This window comes from Pseudophryne corroboree, chromosome 5 (assembly GCF_028390025.1).
Source record: "Pseudophryne corroboree isolate aPseCor3 chromosome 5, aPseCor3.hap2, whole genome shotgun sequence".
Classification (NCBI taxonomy): domain Eukaryota; kingdom Metazoa; phylum Chordata; class Amphibia; order Anura; family Myobatrachidae; genus Pseudophryne; species Pseudophryne corroboree.
The window spans coordinates 283,595,899-283,619,229 of record NC_086448.1 but is presented as its reverse complement, the minus strand read 5'-3'; the positions used below and the strand labels follow the sequence as shown (position 1 = coordinate 283,619,229).

At 44.5% G+C, this 23,331-nt stretch overlaps 1 protein-coding gene across 2 annotated transcripts in view; it reads right to left on the bottom strand.

Moving 5' to 3' along the window:
- Positions 1-966: 966 nt before the first annotated feature.
- The window catches only part of NPHP3 (nephrocystin 3), a 303,001-nt gene continuing 280,636 nt past the window's right edge, over positions 967-23,331 (bottom strand). For both annotated transcript variants that reach the window (XM_063922378.1, XM_063922379.1), the window contains 4 exons: positions 10,525-10,765; positions 8,148-8,273; positions 4,845-4,960; positions 967-1,585 (listed from right to left, as the gene is read on the bottom strand). In XM_063922378.1, coding sequence (XP_063778448.1) covers positions 1,414-1,585; positions 4,845-4,960; positions 8,148-8,273; positions 10,525-10,765 — 655 coding nt within the window. In that variant the 3' untranslated portion in view covers positions 967-1,413. The remainder of the gene's footprint in view (positions 1,586-4,844; positions 4,961-8,147; positions 8,274-10,524; positions 10,766-23,331) is intronic.

Below are 23,331 nucleotides of genomic sequence, written 5' to 3'. Positions count from 1 at the left end.
GGCTATAAATGGAAATTGGACTGGACAACCCAGCTCTAGCTAAAGCACATGGGCCATATATATTTAATACTATTATGATAGAAGACGAAGGTAGATTAAATAAGTGTGGTATGTTGACATTCAAAATATCAACAGCATGATGTTGATATGTTCAAATGTTGACATTCACAATAAGGACACTTATATAATGTCAATATTGCCAGAATACAGAGATATCATGTCAACAATGCAATTTTACATGGACACCTAAGTCTAAGCCAAACCCTAAAATCATGTGTCGACAATCTGACTACTGATATTGTGAATGTCGACACTCTGAACACGTCAACATTCAGACTATAACAACATTATGTTGTTGAAAATTATACATTCTGATTGTTGACATAGTGACTGCCTACCCATTAAATAATGGTACATTTCTACAAAAAGTAGATTTTTTTGCATTAAATGGAAAACTTGAAATGTCAATTTATTTTACAAAAATACTAGAACCGTAACATAGTAATTCATGGCAATAAGTGCATTTCAATATATATTTAAAACCAGTGAACGATTTATTAATCTCACCGTTTAACACACTGAGGGCTCCATTTAACAACGAGCCATAACCCATTTAACACTCACTCAAGGATATATGACCTACGGTCAGTATTTAGTTTGTGATAGTACTGCTTATGCCATCTACAGTATAGATGACATTAGAGGTAGAGTTCCCATTGCTGGCAATGGGGACACAGAAAAGTCTTTCCCATAGTCAGCGAAGCCTTACAGGCTTTGCTGAGACCCCACCTGGTGATAATGCAAATCGCATGCTCAGGCGGTAGTCATGCATATTCACTGCTCAGTGGTAGGCCGCTGATCACACAGCAGAGGATGCAGCCGAGAATGGGGACACTGTGGCACCTCGCCAAAGAGGTCAGTAAGGCATTCGTAAGGATCAATGTGATACTAAATGAAATATGTGTCTGGTAATAACAATTGTTTATTAAATGGAGCCCTGAATCTTCAGAGTGTTTTGATACAGCCAAGAAAGACTACAACAGCATGATCCCATCAGCATGTCTGACTTCACTTACAGTAAATGAAAAAAACTAATGGAGGTGACATACCCAAGAACCAAATAATGCAGAATATACAGGTGAGCTATATTATAAAAACTGTATTTTCATGATGGCATACTAATAATGACTAATATAGGGATTGGCATCTTGTAAATTTCACACATGGGAGCTGAAGTGCAAATATTGCAGGGGTGATGGCGTATCAGGATTTTCTGCAGCAGTAAGACTTACTGTAGCATGTTGGATTAATGCCAGTTCCTAAGATCACTTAAAGCGGTAAGATCTTGTGTATCAGACTTTCTAGTTTTTTTCTCTTTACAGTCGCAATATTTTAAATTAGGTTTTGATCCCTTTATTCAGTGAATGCAGTCACTGGTAATGTGTTCCTGAGGCTGTATGTTTCACCCCCGCTGGATGAGTGACCAGAGGGAGCTTTTGCCCCTAGTACAGATGTCTCTGCTTCTTTAATGTCCATTGCCCTTTTATAGAGTTCTGCTGCTTTTTCAAAGTCACCCTCTTCATACCTTTAAAGGAAGAACAATATCCGGGTTACTTTTCATATGGTTATTATATCAATGAAATTATTCTATGAACTTGTAAATTATGCAGTAAAATAAATGAGTCAATAACTATTTATGACAGGTGTGCTATAGAGTTTCATTGAACACTGCACTCTATGTAAGTAAGATAAATGTAGACTGTAACAAGTGATAAAGGATAAAAAGAAATTAAAGGATGCTAGCTATAAAATAGTGGCATTAACTGATTGGTGGGTCTATGTACTGAGATTGGAGAGAGATAACGTACCAACCAACCAGCTCCTGTCATTTTTCAAACATAGGGCCAGATCTACTAAACCTTAAAAAGTTATAAAGTGGACAGTGATAAGCTACCATCCAATCAGCTCCTGATTGACATTTTTCAAACAGAGCCTGTAACATGGCAGTTGGGAGCTGATTGGCTGGTACTTTATCTCCGTCCACTTTATCTCTCTACAAGACTGAGCACATAAACCCAAGCGTCACTCGTGTTACTATGATTTTATGTATATGTGTTCAAACTAATGTTAGGTACACACCCTGCCGGCGGGTCGGCCGATCCGCCAGCCTGACTATTGGTAAGTGCATACACACTTACCAATCATCCACCCAATATATTGTGCCTGACGTCACAACTGGACAGGTATTTAATATGTAACAGGTGAGAGAAAAAGAAAAGTACTCTCTTGGTGGAGCACTTACCTACCGAGAGTAGAATAGAGGTTCTGTATAAAACTTAGCATTTAATAGTAGTACATATAAAAAGGTATGTTCTCACATGAGCACAAACTGAAAAGGCACAAAACAAAAACATATATAAGCGGTACATGCAGGTACTATACAGGTGAAACTCAGAAAATTAGAATATCGTGCAAAAGTTCATTTATTTCAGTAATTCAACTTAAAAGGTGAAACTAATATATTATATAGACTCATTACATGCAAAGCGAGATATTTCATGCCTTTATTTGTTATAATTTTGATGATTGTGGCTTACAGTTTAAGAAAATCCAAAATCCAAAATCTCAGAAAATTTGAATATTGTGAAAAAGTTCAATATTGTAGGCTCAAAGTGTCACACCCTAATCAGGTAATTAATCCAAACCAGCTGCGAAGGGTTCCTGAGCCTTTAAATGGTCTCTCAGTCTGGTTCAGTACAATTCACAATCATGGGGAAGACTGCTGACCTGACAGTTGTGCAGAAAACCATCATTGACACCCTCCACAAGGAGTGAAAGCCTCAAAAGGAAATTGCAAAAGAAGTTGGATGTTCTCAAAGTGCTGTATCAAAGCACATTAATAGAAAGTTAAGTGGAAGAAAAAGGTGCACAAGCAGCAGGGATGACCGCAGCCTGGAGAGGATTGTCAGGAAAAGCCATTCAAAAGTGTGGGGGAGATTCACAAGGAGTGGACTGAGGCTGTCGTATTCCTCTTGTGAAGCCGCTCTTGAACAACAAACAACATTAGAAGCGTCTTACCTGGGCTACAGAAAAAAAGAACTGGTCTGTTGCTCAGTGGTCCAAAGGCCTATTTTCTGATGAGAGCCAATTTTGCATCTCATTTGGAAACCAAGGTCCCAGAGTATGGAGAAAGAATGGAGAGGCACAGAATCCAAGATGCTTGAATTCCAGTGTGAAGTTTCCAAAGTCTGTGTTGATTTGGGGAGCCAGGTCAGCTGCTGGTGTTGGTCCACTGTGCTTTATTAAGTCCAGAGTCAACACAGCTGTCTACCAGGCCATTTTAGAGCACTTCATGCTTCCTTCAGCAGACAAGCTTTATGGAGATGCTGACTTCATTTTCCAGCAGGACTTGGCACCTGCCCACACTGCCAAAAATACCAAAACCTGGTTCAATGACCGTGGGATTACTATGCTGGATTGGCCAGCAAACTCACCTGACCTGAACCCCATAGAGAATCTATGGGGCATTGCCAAGAGAAAGATGAGAGACATGAGACCGAACAATGCAGAAGAGCTGAAGGCTCAGCAGTGCCACAGGCTGATAGAATCCATGCCACGCCGCACTGAGGCAGTAATTCATGCAAAAGGGGCCCAAACCAAGTACTGAGTACATATGCATGATTATACTTTTCAGAGGGCTGACATTTCTGTATTAAAAATCCTTTGTTTATTGATTTTATGTAATATTCTAATTTTTTGAGATTTTGAATTTGGGGTTTTTTTACGATGTAAGCCACAATCATCAAAATTATAACAAATAAAGGCTTGAACTATCTCACTTTGCATGTAATGAGTCTATATAATACAGTAGTTTCACCTTTTAAGTTGAATTACTGAAATATTTGAACTTTTGCACGATATTCTAATTTTCTGAGTTTCATCTGTATGTAAAAAAAAACGGAACCCTAACTGGTCTCAGTTGCTGAAATACTGCATAGACGGATCAGTAATATTCCAAATCACAAGTCACTGTAGAAAGTTTTTTTTTTATGTACAGAAAAAGTCTCAGCATTTAATTGTGCCTGCCCAGTTGTGATGTTAGTCACTGGTGGTCCCTGCAGCCGACTGCCTGTACACCGTCAGATGGGCCAATATACAGTATATATAGACCGTTGGCTGTACTGCACAGCTGACTTGATAGGTCTGTGAACAATATAATTCATAGACACATCAGGGGTACACACCTGCCGACGGACTCACAATATATTGGCCGTACACTTGAACGGCTGATATATTGGCCAGTGTGTACCTAGTTTAAAAAGAAGGCAGTTCCATTAGCTGGATTACTAACTTCAGAGTTTTAGCTCCTAGTTTAAGTGACCGGAGCAATTCCATTATTTTGCATGGTAAGTCATAGCTCTCAGTTTAAGCTGCACACAGCTATGCAATTAACATTGCAACTAGACACGGAAACAATAGCTAATGTGGATGTCTATTCAAACCTCATTAGGGTGCTAGCAGAAATCCATGTTAAGTGCACCGCCTGGAATAGTCACGGGATTACCACAGATAGTACTGAATATCTCCGGGCACTTGCTAAAACCCTGCGGTAAGTCCCACGACTAATTGAATCATCCCTAAAATGTTCTGGTTACAATTCTTCAGGCAAAACATGGCGATTTACCCAGAACCTCAAAGTTTTATCCTGAAACTAAAGACATAGTTATTTCTTTTCTCTAAACAATTCCTTTCTAAGAATTTAATATACTGTACTGTACAATAAATTAAATTAGCATTACAAAATCTATCAAAACAAATAAAATAAAGAATGACATAAAAATTACCTTAGTACAGCTAAATTTTTGAGCGTTTCTCCCACCCTGGGGTGCATACGACCCAGGCTGTCCTCATAGATCTTCATAGCACGCTCATATAAAGGTAGTGCTTCCACTTGTTTCTTCTGAGAATAGCAGCAAAACACACAAATAAGTATCACAGTGAGAGCTGTAGAATACAATTTCGGAAATACAAATATAACAGATCTGCACACTGGGGCAGGAGTAACAGGATTTACGTAACTTGTACATAGACCTAAAAGATGCTGCACCAAACATGCAGGAACAGTTTCTACTAATCCTGATCAGCGCACATGGTACTATGAAAATATAGATAGAAGAAAGAAGCACGGTAGCAGCCTTGGAAGGATGCCATGATTAATAGAACAGAATTTTTATTTTATTTTTATTTTATTTTAATTCAGTACACTGGTTATCATACATTTTAATCAATCAAGTGCAACAAAACACTAGTTAAGTAGAATACAACATGCTGCATTACCCAGTATCAAGTCACACTGTCGACAGTTACAGGGGCGTTTCTACAGAGGAGGGGGCCCATGTGCACCTCCGGGTGGGCCCCCTCCTCTGTATGACGCTGTAGAAGTCTACTGCACATGCGCAGGTCTCTGGAAACATGGCGCCTGCCATATTACGGAGACCAATTTGGCTACTGGTGGCGATTTCCGCCGAGATCGCAGCTCCCGGCACTGGACTCCAGAAAGGTAAGTATTAAAATGGGTGCAATGGGTGCAGTGTGGGCCCCCCCTGGACCCATTGGCACCGCACCCATTGCACCCATTATAGAAACGCCAATGGACAGTTACCATGTAAATATACATAATGTAGACACCACAATGTTTTCATGGTTCAACATGTTGACATTCTCAGAATGCCAACAGGTAGCTGCACTGCTGGGATGGTTAGGGCTAAGCTGAGGGGAGGGAGATGAGATGTTAGGGTTGCTAAGCATGTTGACATTTCAACCATGTCAACAATTTAATGTTGACTATATGCATGTCAACATGATAACTGTCGACCTAACTTACTGGACCCATATTACCCAAGTGATGCTGTTGCTAACCAACAATTCAAGCACTACTTATGCAATGTTACCAACAGAATATGGAAAAATGTCTCACCAACTTGTGTTTGTTGGATATCCACATGTAGTAAGCCATGATGAATAAGGAAAGAAAAACCACAGGGTTAACTGTTATTGGGCAGATTGGATTTCTGTGCTGGATAATACCTTTGAAGCGACTACGTGAGCTCTCAGCTGTATTTGTCTGATGGGAAGAGAAGCCTGAAGGATGTTGGCTATACTTTTTATTGAGAAGTCAAGTGGCAATGTTTACTGATGGAGTCTGATTTATGCTTTGCATTCTGGAATCACTGCTTCTAACAATAAAACAGGCGTAAAATGCCACGGTTTGCCTTGGAAGTGTCATTACTGAATCTTAAGTATTGAAAACATTTAAAATCTTGAAGGTGCCAGAATATTATTTCATACTGTAATATAACTCTAGATTTATCTGCCGCATAGCAGCATAATCAGTCTCCAGCAGACACCCTTCTCAAACTACCGTGACAAATTCTCCAACAAGCATCAAAGGGTCATATTAGTAAATTAGCATGTCATCCAGGCATTTTTATTTATTTTTTAAATAAAAGAGTTATTTACTATACAGTTGGCGGCCTTATTTAAAAAAAAAAAAACAACGAAATAATATGTTAATTTTTAGGAGATCTGTGATAAGTAAAATGCCAGAACATTTATTTTTGGAATGTTAAATGCATTACCCCCAGAAAACAGGGAATCCATTGTTGACTTAACGCTTTCTAAAGTGATCTTGATGATGGCTGACCACTTTTGTAAAACTAGTTTCTACCACTGGCTCATTTGCATTCAAACAAGTAATTAGATTCTCTTTTCATTTAAAACATAGTCAAATTATCGGAAATACCAGTCGACATCCTCTCATGCAGATCAATTAAATTCCTAAAGCCGTGCATATGCAATTAGTGGATTGGGCAAATAATTGCATAGTGTATGACAGTGATGATCGGGCATGAGAAATCTTACAACATGGCCAGCTGATCCAATCATTGGTGGCCGCATCTGGCAGTGTATGCGCTTCGCACTGTGACATATCTTATAGTACATGCTCATGATATCTGCTGATTTCAGGCTGTCAAATAAAATGTCCACTTTTCTTTTGACCATGGCTTTTTCTACTGCCATTGCCATAACCTGGTTTGTTTGACTTTGCCTTCCCTGCTCATGCCTATTATCTAATAACTCTGGGCCTGATTCAGACGTGATTGGAGTTGCTATCGCTGCTGATTACAGAGAAGCAGCAGCGATAGCAGTAATATGGTAATGCAGCAAGTGGCATTACGCCTCCTGCATGCATAACTGATCCGAACTGCGTACTAGGATGCAGTATCAGATCATCTCCATTGTGTTGCGCAAGCCAGCTGCTGCAGGAGCTACCAAGAGTCCAGGAAATGTCCGTCCTCTGACGGAGGTCCTGGCCACGTCCCCTACAGTGACGGCGGCATATCTCCATTTTGAGAAACTGATGCTGTCACCACCCCCATCCCCCCACCCAAAATGGCAGCAGACTGTCAATCACTGATTGTGCACTTCGTCCACCTCTGAATCAGGCCCTCTGTGCTGATATCGCAGGATTAACAGATTACTGGTGAGTACAGACTGCTATACGTGAAAATCACAAGTAGCCAGGGTTATTGGTGATGACTGAAAGCGGTTACAAACCAACATAAAAGTTAGTGTGCTGGGCATGTGCACTGTTACAGCTCAGAATAAGATTAGGGGTGGGTGGTGATGGGAAGGTGTTACTAGGTTACATAAAATGACATTGCTACACAAACCAACCAAGATTTACGGCTAGATGCAACATCGCTTGGAAAGTGATAAAATGGAGAGTGAAACAGTACCAGCCAATCAGCTCCTAACTGTCATGTCACAGGCGGAGCTGATTGGCTGATGCCTTTTCACTCTCCATTTTAACACTTTCCAAGTGATGATACAACTGGCCCAGAGTAATATTTGGAAGAGGCGCCAATAAGACAGTTCTTTATTATTTACTCCCTTGTATCTTTTGAGAGGCACAGCAAGTTTTGCTGTCCATCTCACAATATATATACACACATTTTGATTAATACTTACCAGGCTGAAGTACGTCTTGAATTTTCTAACATTCCCTTAGGAAGTACAAAGGTCTGCTGTAAACAATATACACTGTATTCAGAATAAATACTGTATCACAAAGCTGAAGCTCTTACCATCTGACAGTACAGCACAGCAAGATTCACCAAGGCTGTGGCAACACTGGGGTGCTTGGGACCAAATGACTTCTGACGTATTTCTACAGCCAACTCATAAAGAGGTACGGCTTTATCAAGCTTTCCCTGAGGAATTAAATAACATTTTATAAAACAAGCAAAATAACATCAACACGCAGCTATTCTGATAATGGGAAAGAGGCATCCGATTAGTATTGCACGATAACTGTGGTCTAATGTATGTCTAGTGTATTAGCTATACGTGATGTTACATTAATTTACCAAACACAAAAATATTAACTGCGTCAAATGTGCACCGCTACTGTGGTACCCTCCCCCCAAGTTGTTGGAAAATGCTGCTGAATGTTACATGCAGCATTTCTGAAAAGTAAGTGGCTGCACATCGTGTACTGTATACACCGTTTCACACGCACTGTGGCGGATTATAAAATAGCCCTCTGTTCCTTAGTTCCAGTCAATCACAAGCAGTTTTCGAGTGCCAGCGCCTCTTAACATCTTCACCTGAAATCTGCCCCTGCGCTTCATGACCTGCAAATATTGTGGCTTTGCCAGGCATATATGTGTCTGAGTGCCATACTGCATCAGTTGGAGCTTGTGCTTACTGTACTTGACCAAGTTTAAAACGCCCCTCCTCCCCCCATCCTGTCTCTCCAGGTGTAAGTGCCGGAATCAGGCGCATATGTGTACAACTGCTTTCTAGGGCATGAACACAGAGTTTTCACACACATGCAGTAGTTCTCATAGTGCATCATCCCCATTGTGTACTACTGTACAAGTAGAGCAAACTGGTCAGACAACTTGGTATATATAACACAACTGGTACTGCGCTCGGCTCAACGACACTTGTAAAGAAGAGAAAACTAGAATTGTATTTAAATAAGAATTTTACTCAATGCAAATGTGTAAATAAATCAGGCTGCAAAAACCCAACACAAATTGGTATAAATAGTAGTTTTGGGGGTATATTCAATAACTGTTGGAAGCTGCCGTCTTGTCGGAAAGATGGCAGCTTCCGACAGTTTTAGGTCGGAAGGAGTTCCGACCTATTATTACGGCCCCATTTTTTCCGACAAGTCGCGAAGCCCGACTTGTCGGAATGCACACTGATCAGCGGCTTCAGCCGCCGATCAGCGTGCATTGTCGGAAGCGGGGCCAAACCGGACAGGTTTTAGCCTCGTTTCTGACAATCTCAATCCGACTTTAAAAAAAGTCGGATTAAGATGAGGGAGCAGAGAGCAGGAGACGGGGGAGCAGCGGGGAGAGCAGGAACCCAGCGGCAGCGTCCACCCGGCTCCAGCAAGCGAGGTCCCGCTTGCTGGAGCCGGGTGGACGCTGCCGTTAGTCTCCTGTTACGCTGCTGCAGCCGCTCCTCCCCCCGTCTGCCCCGTCTCCTCTGCTGCTCTCCCCGCTGCTCCCCCCACCGCCGCAGACATCTCCACCCCGGCGCCACTGTCCGCGCAGCCACTGACAGCAGCAGCAGGTCAGGAAACCAGGAACGCCCAAATCCGACAGTCGGATTTGGCCACTCTTTGAATAGGGGTTGTCGGATCCATTCCAACAACAGCATGTATATATACCCTTTTGTCTGCAAAATCATTCAGAGGATTAGTAGTGGTATAAGTCAGTGATATAAAATATAGGCTGTAGGTCCATTTTAAAATATATTGTTAGTAGACCCATTTTGACGGGTGATCTTCAGTTTGCCAGCTGTTTGGATCCTGACGCACAGTATACAGGCGCCAGAATCCTGACACCCGACATACCGACACCTTTTCTCCCTCTTGGGGGTCCACAACCCCCTTGGAGGGAGAATAGATAGCGTGGCGCGCGTAGAGTGGCGAGCGCAGCGAGCCCGCAAGAGGCACATTTGCTCTCACCCAGCTGTCGGTATGCAGGCTGTCGGGATTCCAGCACTGGTATGCTGGCTGCTGGGAGCCATACCATACTACACCCCATTTTGACAGACCAAAATTATCCTGAAAATGGGTTATATGCAGTGTACACACTACCCAACAATCATTTAGTTGTAAATGATCCCTTTGATTCCAAATCATCTCACCAATCAGTGTCTCCATACAACTATCAGCAGAAATCCGGCCGAGGTCCATACACACTGCATTTTCTGAACGATTCTAAAATGTCAAGAATGAAATCGCAGCACATGCTATATCTGAAGCGGATTCTACATGTTGTGGACCGACCATCAGGCCCTGACGCAGTGTACAAACTAAACAATTATCGAGCTATCAACCTAATATCTGCCAGGTTGGCCCAAAAATTGTATCGTGCGTACCTAGCCTAAGGACTCATTTTAACATGGTGTGAGACATGTAATTCAGATAAAAGGTTTACCTACTTTTCTCTTGTAGAGCACAGCAAGATGTTTCACAGTATAGGCCAATGATGGGTGGTCTGGAGATAGAGCTCTCCTGCGAATGTCTAGCGCTCTCTCATACAATTCCTCTGCCTTGTCATACTGCTTGTTCTCATTGTATAAAGCAGCCAGATTGTTTAACGACTGGGCACAGTCCGGGTGTTCTGGGCCCAGAACTCGCTCTCTCATTTCCAGTGAACGTCTAAGAAACATTTCCGCTGTTCTGCAAGTAGCAGGAGGGAGAAAACATAGCTGAAAAATACACTTTTGTGAGCCCCTAACAATATCTGTCTGGAAAAAAAGGTGTCCAGTCAAAGAGCCTGGGTTCTCTTCCATAAGACCTTTATACTAAAATGTCTGCATAACAAACCAAATCCTTCAGTCAGGAATCAATTCTCCCATTCCAAATGGCAAAAGGACATTCACTGCTGAGTCTTATGTCTCTCAGCCACAACCAGTTTCTGAAGACAGACTGAACTGTTGTTGTCTGGCCAAGTGACAATACAATTTCTCCCATTTTGAGGAAAGCTCCTCCTGGAAGGTCGTGTATTATTAGATCTACACTAAAAATGTCTACAGTCAATAGGTCTACCACTAATAGTAGACATGCATTAGGTCGACAGGGTCAAAAGGTCAACAAATAGGTAGACAGTAAAAAAAGGATGACAGGAAAAGGTCGACATGGAAATGGTCAGCACAAAACAGGTTTCTTTTTTTGTGTTTTTTTCACTTTTCTGCCACAAACAAGCCCCATTAGTGTACCATGTCCCCTCGCATGGCTAGCTTCTCTCGCCATGCTTCAGACAAGGGCCCTCATTCCGAGTTGTTCGCTCGCAAGCGGATTTTAGCAGATTTGCTCATGCTAAGCCGCCGCCTACTGGGATTGAATCTTAGCATCTTAAAATTGCGAACGATGTATTCGCAATATTGCGATTACACACCTCATAGCAGTTTCTGAGTAGCTCCGACTTACTCGGCATCTGCGATCATTTCACTGCTTGTCGTTCCTGGTTTGACGTCACAAACACACCCAGCGTTCGGCCAGACACTCCTCCGTTTCTCCGGCCACTCCTGCGTTTTTTCCGGAAACGGTAGCGTTTTTTCCCACACGCCCATAAAACGGCCTGTTTCCGCCCAGTAACACCCATTTCCTGTCAATCACATTACGATCGCCAGAACGATGAAAAAGCCGTGAGTAAAATTCCTAACTGCATAGCAAATTTACTTGGCGCAGTCGCAGTGCGGACATTACGCATGCGCATTAAGCGGAAAATCGCTGCGATGCGAAGATTTTTACCGAGCGAACAACTCGGAATGACCACCAAGGTGCCTTGCTCCGCTACCGTTGCACTTAGCACAGGTGTAAGTCCTGTAAGTCCACGTGGATGGTAAAGTATGACAAAGTTGAAACAATAAAATAAAAAACTTGTGTCGAACATTGTCATGTTGACCTTTTGACCCTGTCAACCTAATGCATGTCTAACATTAGTGGTCGACCTATTGACTGTAGACCTTTTTAGTGTAGCTCTATAGACCGGATACCCTCCTGGAATGCCCTTGAAATCCTGCTTGACAGCACTATATAATCAACACGATTTGTTTCCACCACAGGACTTTTTCAAGTGGTCTATGTGTTTCCCTTAATTTTAGCTTCTCCAGGGTATCACTATTAGATCTCTGTTCTAATTAATTAATACACACTTTACATTTTAGCTAACTTACAAAACGTGTCAATTATCTGGTATTGTCAAAAAGAAATTGCCTTTGACTACCATCCATCAGTCTGTTCCAGCAATGTGGTATAGAAAGAAGCCAGGGTCCGGATTCGCATTGTTACCCGAATGGAACAAGCATGATAAAGGAATTCTTGGTTCATTGCTGAGCCACAGTAACAATTGGACATGATAATCATTGCAGGTGCTGTTCAACTGGTTCACAGTGCTAGCAGAGCCTATTCCAACATGGGGGGTAATTCAGATCTGATCGTTGCTGTACGTTTTCGCACAGCGGGCAATCAGATCCTAACTGCGCATGCGTATGCACCGCAATATGAACGCACATCGGACAACAACAACAGAATCGCCGGTCAGCGACAGGATGGTGCGAAAATCTGATCACATGGGCATTCGCAAGGTGATTGACAGGAAAAAGCCATTTGTGGGTGGCAACTGAGCATTTACAGGGAGTGTCCGGAAAAACGCAGGCGTTACCAAGCATTTTCAGGAGGGGTGTCTGACGTCAGCTCCGACCCCGATCAGCCTGTTCTCATCGCGCTGGAGGAGTAAGTCCTGGGTTGCTCAAAGACTGCACAAAGTGGATTTTCACAGCTCAGCTACACATGCGATCGCACACTTGCACGCCGAATTTACACTCCCCATGGAGGCGGCGACTATCTCATCGCAGGACAGCAAAATTAGCAGCCCAGCGATCAGATTTGAATTGCCCCCATGGTGTCCAGGCAACAGAGAACTAAACATGCTGGAATACAGTAACTGCTAAACGTGTCCTTATTATTCAGCTGGACTTTCCCTACAATTATTTGGGCTAAATTGCCTCCTGCTAAGAACAGATTTGTTCAGAAAGACTATATATGTTGATATATACTGTATATAGTTACTGCAAAAATAGGATTTTAATACTGTACCTACGGGTATATCCTTTTCTCATAGTCCACAAGGGATATTGGGGACAGATTAGTATGATGGAGGTATAGACGGGTCCAAAGGAGCCAGTGCACTTTAAATTTCTTCAACTGGGTGTGCTGGCTCCTCCCCTCTATGCCCCCTGCCACAGGCAGTATAGGTATACAGTGCCCAAAGGAGAAATTACATACTTGAGAGAAGGAACATAACAACAAGTGTGGTGAGATTTACACACCAGCACACCATAACATAACCGGGCCAGCAACGGCTGGCAATAGAAACAGCAACAGCTGAACAAGTAACACATAACAGAGAACCTGCAGAAAGTCACCGCACAGAGGCGGGCGCCCAATAATCCCTTATGGACTATGAGAAAAGGATTTACCGGTAGGTATTAAAATCCTATTTTCTCTAGCATCCATAAGGTATATTGGGGACAGATTAGATGATGGGGATGTCCCAAAGCTTCCAGAACGGGCAGGAACGTGCAGAGACATCTGCAGCACCGCCTGCCCAAACTGGGTATCCTCTTCGGCCCGGATATCAAACTTGTAGAACTTCACAAAGGTGTTCTTCCCCGACCAGGTGGCAGCTCGGCATAGTTGCAAGGCCAAGACTCCTCGGGCAACCGCCCAGGAGGAGCCCACCGATCTAGTAGAGTGGGCTTTTAGAGACTTAGGAAGCAGCAAGGCTGACAACACATAGGCCTGTTGGATAGTAAGCCGAATCCAACGAGCAATGGACTGCTTTGAAGCAGGGCAACCCTTTTTCTGTGCATCATACAGCACGAACAAGGAATCCGTCTTTCTGATCCGAGCCGTCCTCTTGACATAGATCTTCAAGGCTTGCACTGCATCCAATGCCTCCGGAGGGGCAGAAGAGCCAGAACTGGATGGAATCACAAGAGGTTGATTCAAGTGAAATGCGGAGACCACCTTCAGCAGGAACTGCTGCCTAGTTCTGAGCTCTGCTCTGTCCTCGTAAAAGACTAAGTATGGACTTTTACACGATAAGGCCCCCAATTCTGAGATAGGTCTAGCAGAAGCCAGGGCCAGTAACATCACCATCTTCCACGTGAGGTACTTGTCTTCTACCGTCATTAGAGGTTCAAACCAGGAAAACTGTAGAAATCGTAACACCACACCCAAATCCTATGGCGCCAAGCGGCACAAACAGAGGTTGTTTGTGAAGCAGCCCTTGCAAGAAGGTCTGAACTTCTGGCAGGATAGCCAACTTCTTCTTGAAGAAGACGGAAAGGGCAGAAATCTGAACCTTAATGGATCCAAGACGTAAGCCTTTATCCACTCCAGACTGTAGGAAACAAAGGAATCTTCACAAGTGGAATTCTGCAGATGGATATGTGCGTTCCTCGCACCAAGAGACATATCTCCGCCAGATATGATGATAGTGTCTTGAAGTCACAGGTTTTCTGACTTGCATCATAGTGGCAATAATGACCTTTTTGGAAAGCCCTTTGTGAGCTAGGATGTTCCGTTCAACTTCCATGCCATCAAACGAGGCCACCTTAAGTCTGAGTAGATGAACGGTCCTTGCTGAAAAAGATCCCTTCTTAGTGGCAGAGGCCAAGTGTCTTCTATGGACATGTCCAGAAGAGCTGCGTACCACGCTCTCCGGGGCCAATCCGGTGCAATCAAGATTGCTTGTACTCCGTGATGTCTGATCTGCTTGAGCGCCCTTGGGATCAATGGAATCAGAGGAAATAGGTAGACCAGCTGGTAAGGCCAAGGCGATGTCAACGCATCCACTGCGCTCGCCTGAGGGTCTCTGGTTCGCGAGCAGTAGCAGCGATGCTTCTAGTTGAGGCGAGACACCATCATGTCGATCTGTGGGCATCCCCACCTGTCGACAATCTGTTGAAACACCTGTGAGTGTAATCCCCACTCCCCCGGGTGGAGATCGTGGCAACTCAGGAAGTCCGCTTCCCAGTTGCCCACTCCCGGAATGAAAATTGTGGACAGTGCTCTTGCATTTCTTTCCACCCAGAGAAGTATTTTGGACACTTCTCGCATGCAGGCCTTGCTTTTTGTCCCTCCTTGTCGACTGATGTATGCCACTGCCATGGCGTTGTCCAACTGAACCTGGATTGCCTGATCCCAGAGTAGAGGGGAGGCCTGAATCAGAGCATTGTAGGTAGCCCGAAGTCCCGAAGTTCCAGTATGTTGATCGGAAGTAGGGCCTCTTGGTCAGACAATCTGCCCTTAAATTGCGACCCCTGGGTGACAGCTCCCCATCCTCTCAGACTCGCATCCGTCGTGAGGAGTATCCAATCCTGAAACCCGAAGCGTTGACCCTCCAGTAGGTTGGAAGACTGTAGTCACCACAGGAGTGAAATCCTAGCCTGGGGTGACAGCCGAATCATCCAGTGCATTTGAAGAATGGAACTGGGCCACATGTTCAGGATGTCCAATTGGAAGGGTCTGGCATGGAACCTTCCGAACTGTATCGTCTTGTATGAGGCCACCATCTTTCCCAACTATTTTATGCAAAGATGAATGGAAACTCAAGCTGGTCGGAGAACCATGCGAACCATTTCTTGAAGTCTTCTCACTTTGTCCTCTGGGAGGACCACTCTCTGAGCTACAGTATCCAGTATCAAGCCCAGAAACAGGAGACATTGAGACGGCTCCAGGTGGGACTTCTGTAAACTGAGAATCCACCCGTAGTGAGACAGAAGTTGGATAGTATGATCTATCTGGAGCAGTAGAAGCTCCCTGGAACTCGGTTTTATCAGGAGATCGTCCAGGTAAGGGACAATGTTGACCCCCTGGACTTTGAGTTGAAACATCATTTCCGCCATCACCTTCGTGAACACCCTCGGAGCTGTAGACAGGCCGAAGGGTAAAGCCTGAAACTGGTAGTGATCGCTCCATAGGGTGAACTGCAGATAGGACTGATGAGGAGGCCAAATTGGGATATGGAGGTAAGCGTCCTTGATATCCAGGGACACTAGGAATTCTTGGTGTTCCAGGCCTCGATCACCGCTCTCAAAGATTCCATCTTGAATTTTAAAACCTTCAAGTAAGGATTCAAGGACTACAGAATCAAAATGGGTCTCACAGACCCGTCTGGTTTTGGCACTATAAACAGACTGGAGTAGTAACCTTGTCCTTGCTGTAGCAGGGGTACTGGAACAATAACCTGGGACTGGACCAACTTGTCGATGGCCAGTAGTAGCGTAACGCACATATTTTCCAAAGCTGGTAAGCTTGATTTGAAAAATTGTTGGGGAGGAGCACCGTCAAACTCCAGCTTGTAACTCTGAGAGATAAGGTCCCTTACCCAGGCATCTTGGCAGGAACTGTCCCATATGTGGCTGTAGTGACGTAACCGAGCTCCCACCACGAGATCCCCTCGGGGTGGGTGGGCACCATCATGTCGTAGTCTTTGTGGAAGCTGAACTGTTGCTCTGTTCTTGAGAACCAGCAACGGCTGTTTTTTAGGTTTATCTCTGGAGCCTCTAGCTGCGCTGGAGACACCCCTCGCTCTAGATCGAAATCTGGAGAACTGAAAGTACTGAGTAGACGTCCCGGATAGGCACGCCTAGCAAGTGAAGCGCCTGAGGGGAGAAACGTGGAATTCCCAGCAGTAGCTCTGGAGATCCATGCATCCAACTCACCTCCGAAGAGCCATTCCCCTGCGAAGGGAAGAGATTACACATTACGTTTGGAGTCAGCATCTGCAATCCACTGACGCAACCATATGGCTCTGCGTGCAGACACAGCCATAGCAGTGGTCCTAGAATTAATATTGCCAATCTCTTTAAGGGAGTCACAAAGGACTCTTGCCGTGTCCTGAATGTGTTTTAGGAAAGTTAAAGTAGTAACTATGGTCATATCACCCGAAAGACCCTCCTGAATTTGAGTAGCCTACATATGAATTGCATGCGTCATCCAGCAACCAGCAATGACCGGTCTTTGAGCTACACCTGCAGCAGTGTAGACAGATTTCAGAGTGGTTTAAATTTTTCTTACCCCCGAGCCTTTACCGTAAAGGAGCCCTGAGATGGGAGCACCGCCTTCTTAGAGAGGCGAGAGACTGAGATGTCTACTGCTGGATATTTTTACCGACAATTTCCTGCCTTCATGGGCAAAGAGGAAGGTATGCAAAAACCTATTGGAAACCTGATATTTTTTATCTGGATTTTTCCAGGCTAATTTAAATAAATCATCCAATTCCTTGGAATCAGGAAAAGTGACTGTCAGTTTGTCTTGTGGGAGGAAAAATGACTGCTGATTAGTATCGTCCTCCAGGGGGAGCTGTAACACATCCCGTATAGCCAATAAGAGGGGTTCAATACCCTGTGTAGGGGTGGAATCCCCACTAATGGGATCCACATCATCCCCATCAACCTGTACATCATCATCAGAATCTGATAGGATTGCAGATAAAGCACGTTTTTGTGCATCTGTAGTAGACAGTGGTGGATGGGAAACATCAGCCTTGGCAGTTAGGCTAGCCACTGCTTGTTGCAGTTCTTGTGTTTTATTGGCATTGGCAGTGAGCTGAGATGATATATCAGACATCATAGTTTGATAGCCCCCAGCCAGGAAGGCTCTGGACTCTCCCCCACATTGTTATCAGCATCTTGTGATGACTGACTACACTGCTCACATGATATGGAGCCAGATGAAATAGGGGAGAATCTGACATACACTGCACAACTTCTGTTTCACCATTATGAAATACAGATACAATACACATACAACACAGACTGAATACAATACAAGCCTGCCCTATTGCATGTGAGAGGAGACACAGAAGAGAGGACACAAGCGCACTGTCAGCGTTTTATGTATATTATATAACAGTGATAATGTCTGTACAGAGAATTCCCCAGAGGAATGTAAACTGTGCACTAATAGCGGCTCTCCCCCTCTGTATGAGGCTGCTGCTGCTGATTATGCAGGGGAAGGTGCCAAAATGCAGCTGAGCCCTGATGTAGCTCCGCCTCCTGCAATGTCGCTGGAGCTACTAATAAAGTTTATACTGGCTATGGGGTATATGCAATTGCGGTCGAATTCCCGAAATTGTCGAATTTCGGGTCATTTTCGACCAAAAAAAAAATTCGCCTATGCAATTCAGTGCTTTCCGACCAAAAAACGGACTTTCAAAATTCGACTTTTTGAAATTCGAATTTTTGCAAATTCGACTTTTCTGCAATGATATAAGTGCTGCAATTCGACCAAAGCATATTCAATTCAAGTTTGGAAATTCGACAGCAGTGCTTTTAGACAGCAAATTCGTCATTTTCAATCCGCCACACTTTGGAGGGTGAAAACAAATAAAAAAAATTTAAACATGTTTTTTTTTGTGTTTTTTTTTTTGGGAATAGCAGATCTATTTATATTAGAAGGGATTAGGTACTTTTTTTTTTTTTTTGGAGGCACAAATATTATTTATATATTTTTTTAAATATTATTATTATTTTTTATTTTTTTTATTGCTGGAACGGTAAAATCCTAAAAAAAAATGGCGTGGGGTCCCCCCTCCAAAGCATAACCAGCCTCGGGCTCTTCGAGCTGGTCCTGGTTCTAAAAATGCGGGGAAAAAATTGACAGGGGATCCCCCGTATTTTTAAAACCAGCACCGGGCTCTGCGCCTGGTGCTGGTGCCAAAAATACGGGGGACAAAAAGCGTAGGGGTCCCCCGTATTTTTAACACCAGCATCGGGCTCCACTAGCTGGACAGATAATGCCACAGCCGGGGGTCACTTTTATGCCGTGCCCTGCGGCCGTGGCATTAAATATCCAACTAGTCACCCCTGGCCGGGGTACCCTGGGGGAGTGGGGACCCCTTCAATCAAGGGGTCCGTCCCCCCCAGCCACCCAAGGGCCAGTGGTGAAGCCCGAGGCTGTCCCCCCCCATCCAATGGGCTGCGGATGGGGGGGCTGATAGCCTTTTGTGATCATGAAAAGAATATTGTTTTTTCCAGCAGTACTACAAGTCCCAGCAAGCCTCCCCCGCAAGCTGGTACTTGGAGAACCACAAGTACCAGCATGCGGGAGAAAAACGGGCCCGCTGGTACCTGTAGTACTACTGGAAAAAAAATACCCAAATAAAAACAGGACACACACACCGTGAAAGTAAAACTTTATTTCATACGTCGACACACACATACTTACCTATGTTCACACGCCGACATCGGTCCTCTTCTCCATGTAGAATCCAGGGGTACCTGAAAATAAAAGATCAATATACTCACCTCAACCAGGCTCCAGAGATAAATCCACGTACTTGGAGAAAAAAACAAACCGAACACCCGCTCCATGCCGGACTGAAAGGGGTCCCATGCTGACACATGGGACCCCTATCCCCGAATGCAGAGAGACCTGTCAGTGACAGCTGTCACAGAAAGGTCTCTATAGCCAATCAGGAAGCGCAACTTCGTTGCGCTCATCTGATTGGCTCTGTGCGTCTGAGCAGACAGCGCATCGCACAGCCCAGTCCATTATATTCAATGGTGGGAACTTAGCGGCTAGCGGTGAGGTCACCCGCCGGTCAGCGGCTGACCGGCGGGTGACCCCCCCGCTAGCCGCTAAGTTCCCACCATTGAAAGTAATGGAGCGGCTTTGCGATGCGCTGTCACATCACAGACAGCGCACAGCCAATCAGATGAGCGCCACGGAAGTAGCGCTTCCTGATTGGCTGAAGGGACTTCAGTGACAGGAGTCACGTGATGTCCCGGCATTCGGGAGAAAGGGGTCTGATGTGAAAGCATTGGACCCCTTTCTAGTCCGGTATGGATCGTTGTTCGTTTTTTTGTTTTGCCAAGTACGTGGATTATCTCTGGACCTGGATGTACCTCTGGACGCTGGAAGGTGAGTATAATTTTTTCACAGGTACCTCGGATCGTCGGAGACCGTGGCAGTCGGCGTGTCAACATAGGTAAGTATGTGTGTGTCGGCGTATGAAATAAAGTTTTACTTTCACGGTGTGTGTGTCCTGTTTTTATTTGGGTATTTTTTTTCCAGTAGTACTACAGGTACCAGCGGGCCCGTTTTTCTCCCGCATGCTGGTACTTGTGGTTCTCCAAGTACCAGCTTGCGGGGGAGGCTTGCTGGGACTTGTAGTACTAATGGAAAAAACAATATCTTTTTATTATCACAAAAGGCTATCAGCCCCCCCATCCGCAGCCCATTGGATGGGGGGGGACAGCCTCGGGCTTCACCCCTGGCCCTTGGGTGGCTGGGGGGGGGGACCCCTTGATTGTAGGGGTCCCCACTCCCCCAGGGTACCCCGGCCAGGGGTGACTAGTTGGGTAGTTAATGCCACGGCCGCAGGGCACGGCATAAAAGTGACCCCCGGCTGTGGCATTATCTGTCCAGCTAGTGGAGCCCGATGCTGGTGTTAAAAATACGGGGGACCCCTACTCTTTTTGTCCCCCGTATTTTTGGCACCAGCACCAGGCGCAGAGCCCGGTGCTGGTTTTAAAAATACGGGGGATCCCTGCCCAATTTTTCCCCTGCATTTTTAGAACCAGGACCAGCTCGAAGAGCCCGAGGCTGGTTATGCTTTGGAGGGGGGACCCCACGCCATTTTTTTTTCGGGTTTTTCCCGTTTTTTCCCGTTTTTTAAAATCGCGGCAAAATCCGCCAAATCGGCCGATTTTCGCCCGCGACTCTGGCGAATCCGTTTTTCATTGAATATGGTGAATTCCGGAAGCCACCTTCCGGGATTCACCTGTCGAATTGAGTCGAATTAAAAAACGGCGAAAATTGCCGCGAATTCGACCGCAATTGCATATACCCCTATGTCTCCAACACCCTTTGTAACCTCACATAAATGCTTGGTACAAAACCTCCAGCCAGTCTCACGCAGGTGCACCAGCGGGTCCCCCCCAGGAGGGACCTATACGCCTCACCCGCGCCTCTGCCGCACAATGAACCGGGGCTCTCGGTTTGTACTCACCTTCAGGCTCTGTTAGGGGTGTGCAGCATGCTGCGACAGCTAAGGCGCATTGCCCCGTTGAACAAACAGAAGCGGCCCTGCACCTCATGAGGCCGGTGACCGTCCCCCCATCTAACTCCCACGGCGCAGGTATGCTGTTGCCCAAACAGCATACCGAAATAAGCAAAAAGTTTAAAAGAAATTGAAGAAAAACTCTGGAGCTCGCAGAGTGTGCATCCTTTGCTGAGGGCACTTTTTTTCTAAACTGCCTGTGGCAGGGGGCATAGAGGGGAGGAGCCAGCACACCCAGTTGAAGAAATTGAAAGTGCACTGGCTCCTTTGGACCCGTCTATACCCCCATTGTACTAATCTGTCCCCAATATCCCTTATGGATGCTAGAGAAATACCGGCATTCCTTTATGATTTTTTTCCTTAATTAACTCATTTTAATATTAATGTGTATTTGTCCTTTGCCTTTTTAGTCTTCAACGTATGTTATTTATATAACATTTATAATTTAATTAGTAATGTGTCTAATGGGAGGAATTAGTTGTCTTATATGATTAGCTGCTCCCATTATGTATCTATCTATAAATACAGCGCTCATTTCACTGGTTATATTTTCCCGCATTTTACATCACAACATAATTGCCATAATGCTGCACAGTACTTTTTCTGTTCTATACTACCTGTACTACTACAAGTGTTCCGTGCAATACAGTGGTTTATGCTGTATTAGTGCAAAGGTTACAAAATACTGTACATCTTGTATACAGGAGATTAGATTGTGATAAAAAGGATTTTCTAAGATAATATTTAATTTTTTTAAACTCTTGAACAGATTATTTGATGTAATTAATCACTTTAGTCATTCGTAATTTAACCTACAAGTTATTACTTGTTTTACTTGAAGTTTGTTTTGTTTTTTACTTTTTTATTTTATATAAAGTTTAAATGTAGAAATGGTGGTTTCCCTGTAAGACAGGCTTTTTCAACCAGTGTGCCGTGGCACACTAGTGTGCCGCGACCAGTTGCAAGGTGTGCCGCGAAGCCAGAGCAGCTTCCTGCACCTTCAGAGTGAACTGTTGGCCCGGGCTCTTCTTAGAGGATCAGTCGTGCTCCGGCCGTGACCTATGACTTGAAGACGCAGCGGTGTGATATCATAGGTCATGGCTGCTGCGTCTCACCACCCAGCCAGCCCACCCGCATACACATCTTCCAGTTCCTGCCTGCATACACAACTTTCTTTTCCCACCCACATCCACACCTGCCCGCCCACCCGCTGCTCAGTATTCTCAGCACTCCACTATGAACAACCCCCGCCACTGAGGGACAGGAAGAAGGACAGCTGACCGGTATGGGCTGATATTTGTTATTTTATTTCTCCTGTGGGGAACAATAGGATTTGGGGAGAAATGTGATTGATTTATGTGTGAACAACATGATTTATCTGGGGAGCAATGTGATTGATTTATGTGGGGAGAAATAGGATTTATGTATTGAGCAACATGATTTATGTGGGGAGCAATGTGATTGTTTTTTCTGTATAGGCCAATGTATGTGTGGATTTTTTTTTTACTGTGAGGGCCAATGTGCGTGTTTTTTTTTTCTGTGGGGAACTGATGGTGTGCCTTGGCAATTTTAAAATATTGTTCGGTGTGCCGCGAGTAAAAAAAGGTTGAAAATAACTGCTGTAAGAGGTCACTAAATTTCACATGCAAAAGTTCAATGCAAACCACTTTAAATAAAACAGCTTGTAATATGAACACAATTATATACAGAAGATAAAGAAGATGGAAAAACAGAAACATAGGATTAGAAAATAAACTACTGGCCCCCCCTAGTCCGCTCCTTTTGAGGGGTATACAATTACTTGTGGTCAATGACTGCAGGTAATTGTATCGCCTGGGGCTATCCAAAGAGCCCCGATGTGACTCACTCCTTCCCCCGATGCTGGCAATTATCAGGGGTTATGCTTCGGGTGCCTCAGGCACCCGAAGCATAACCTGCGATAAGTGTCCTGCCGATGCCGCGATAACATATGGGAACAGGGAATTATCCTCATTCCCATGTGTAATGGTAATCGCGGGTCCAATTTCGGCTGATAAAAATTGGAAACCATTATAATGACCATCGGTCATTAATCGCAATAAGTGCCTGTTTTTATCGGCCGTACCGGCATCTGGGCTAATTGGATACCTTGGAGTTATGGAGAATTGTGTGTATTTTTGTATGTTTT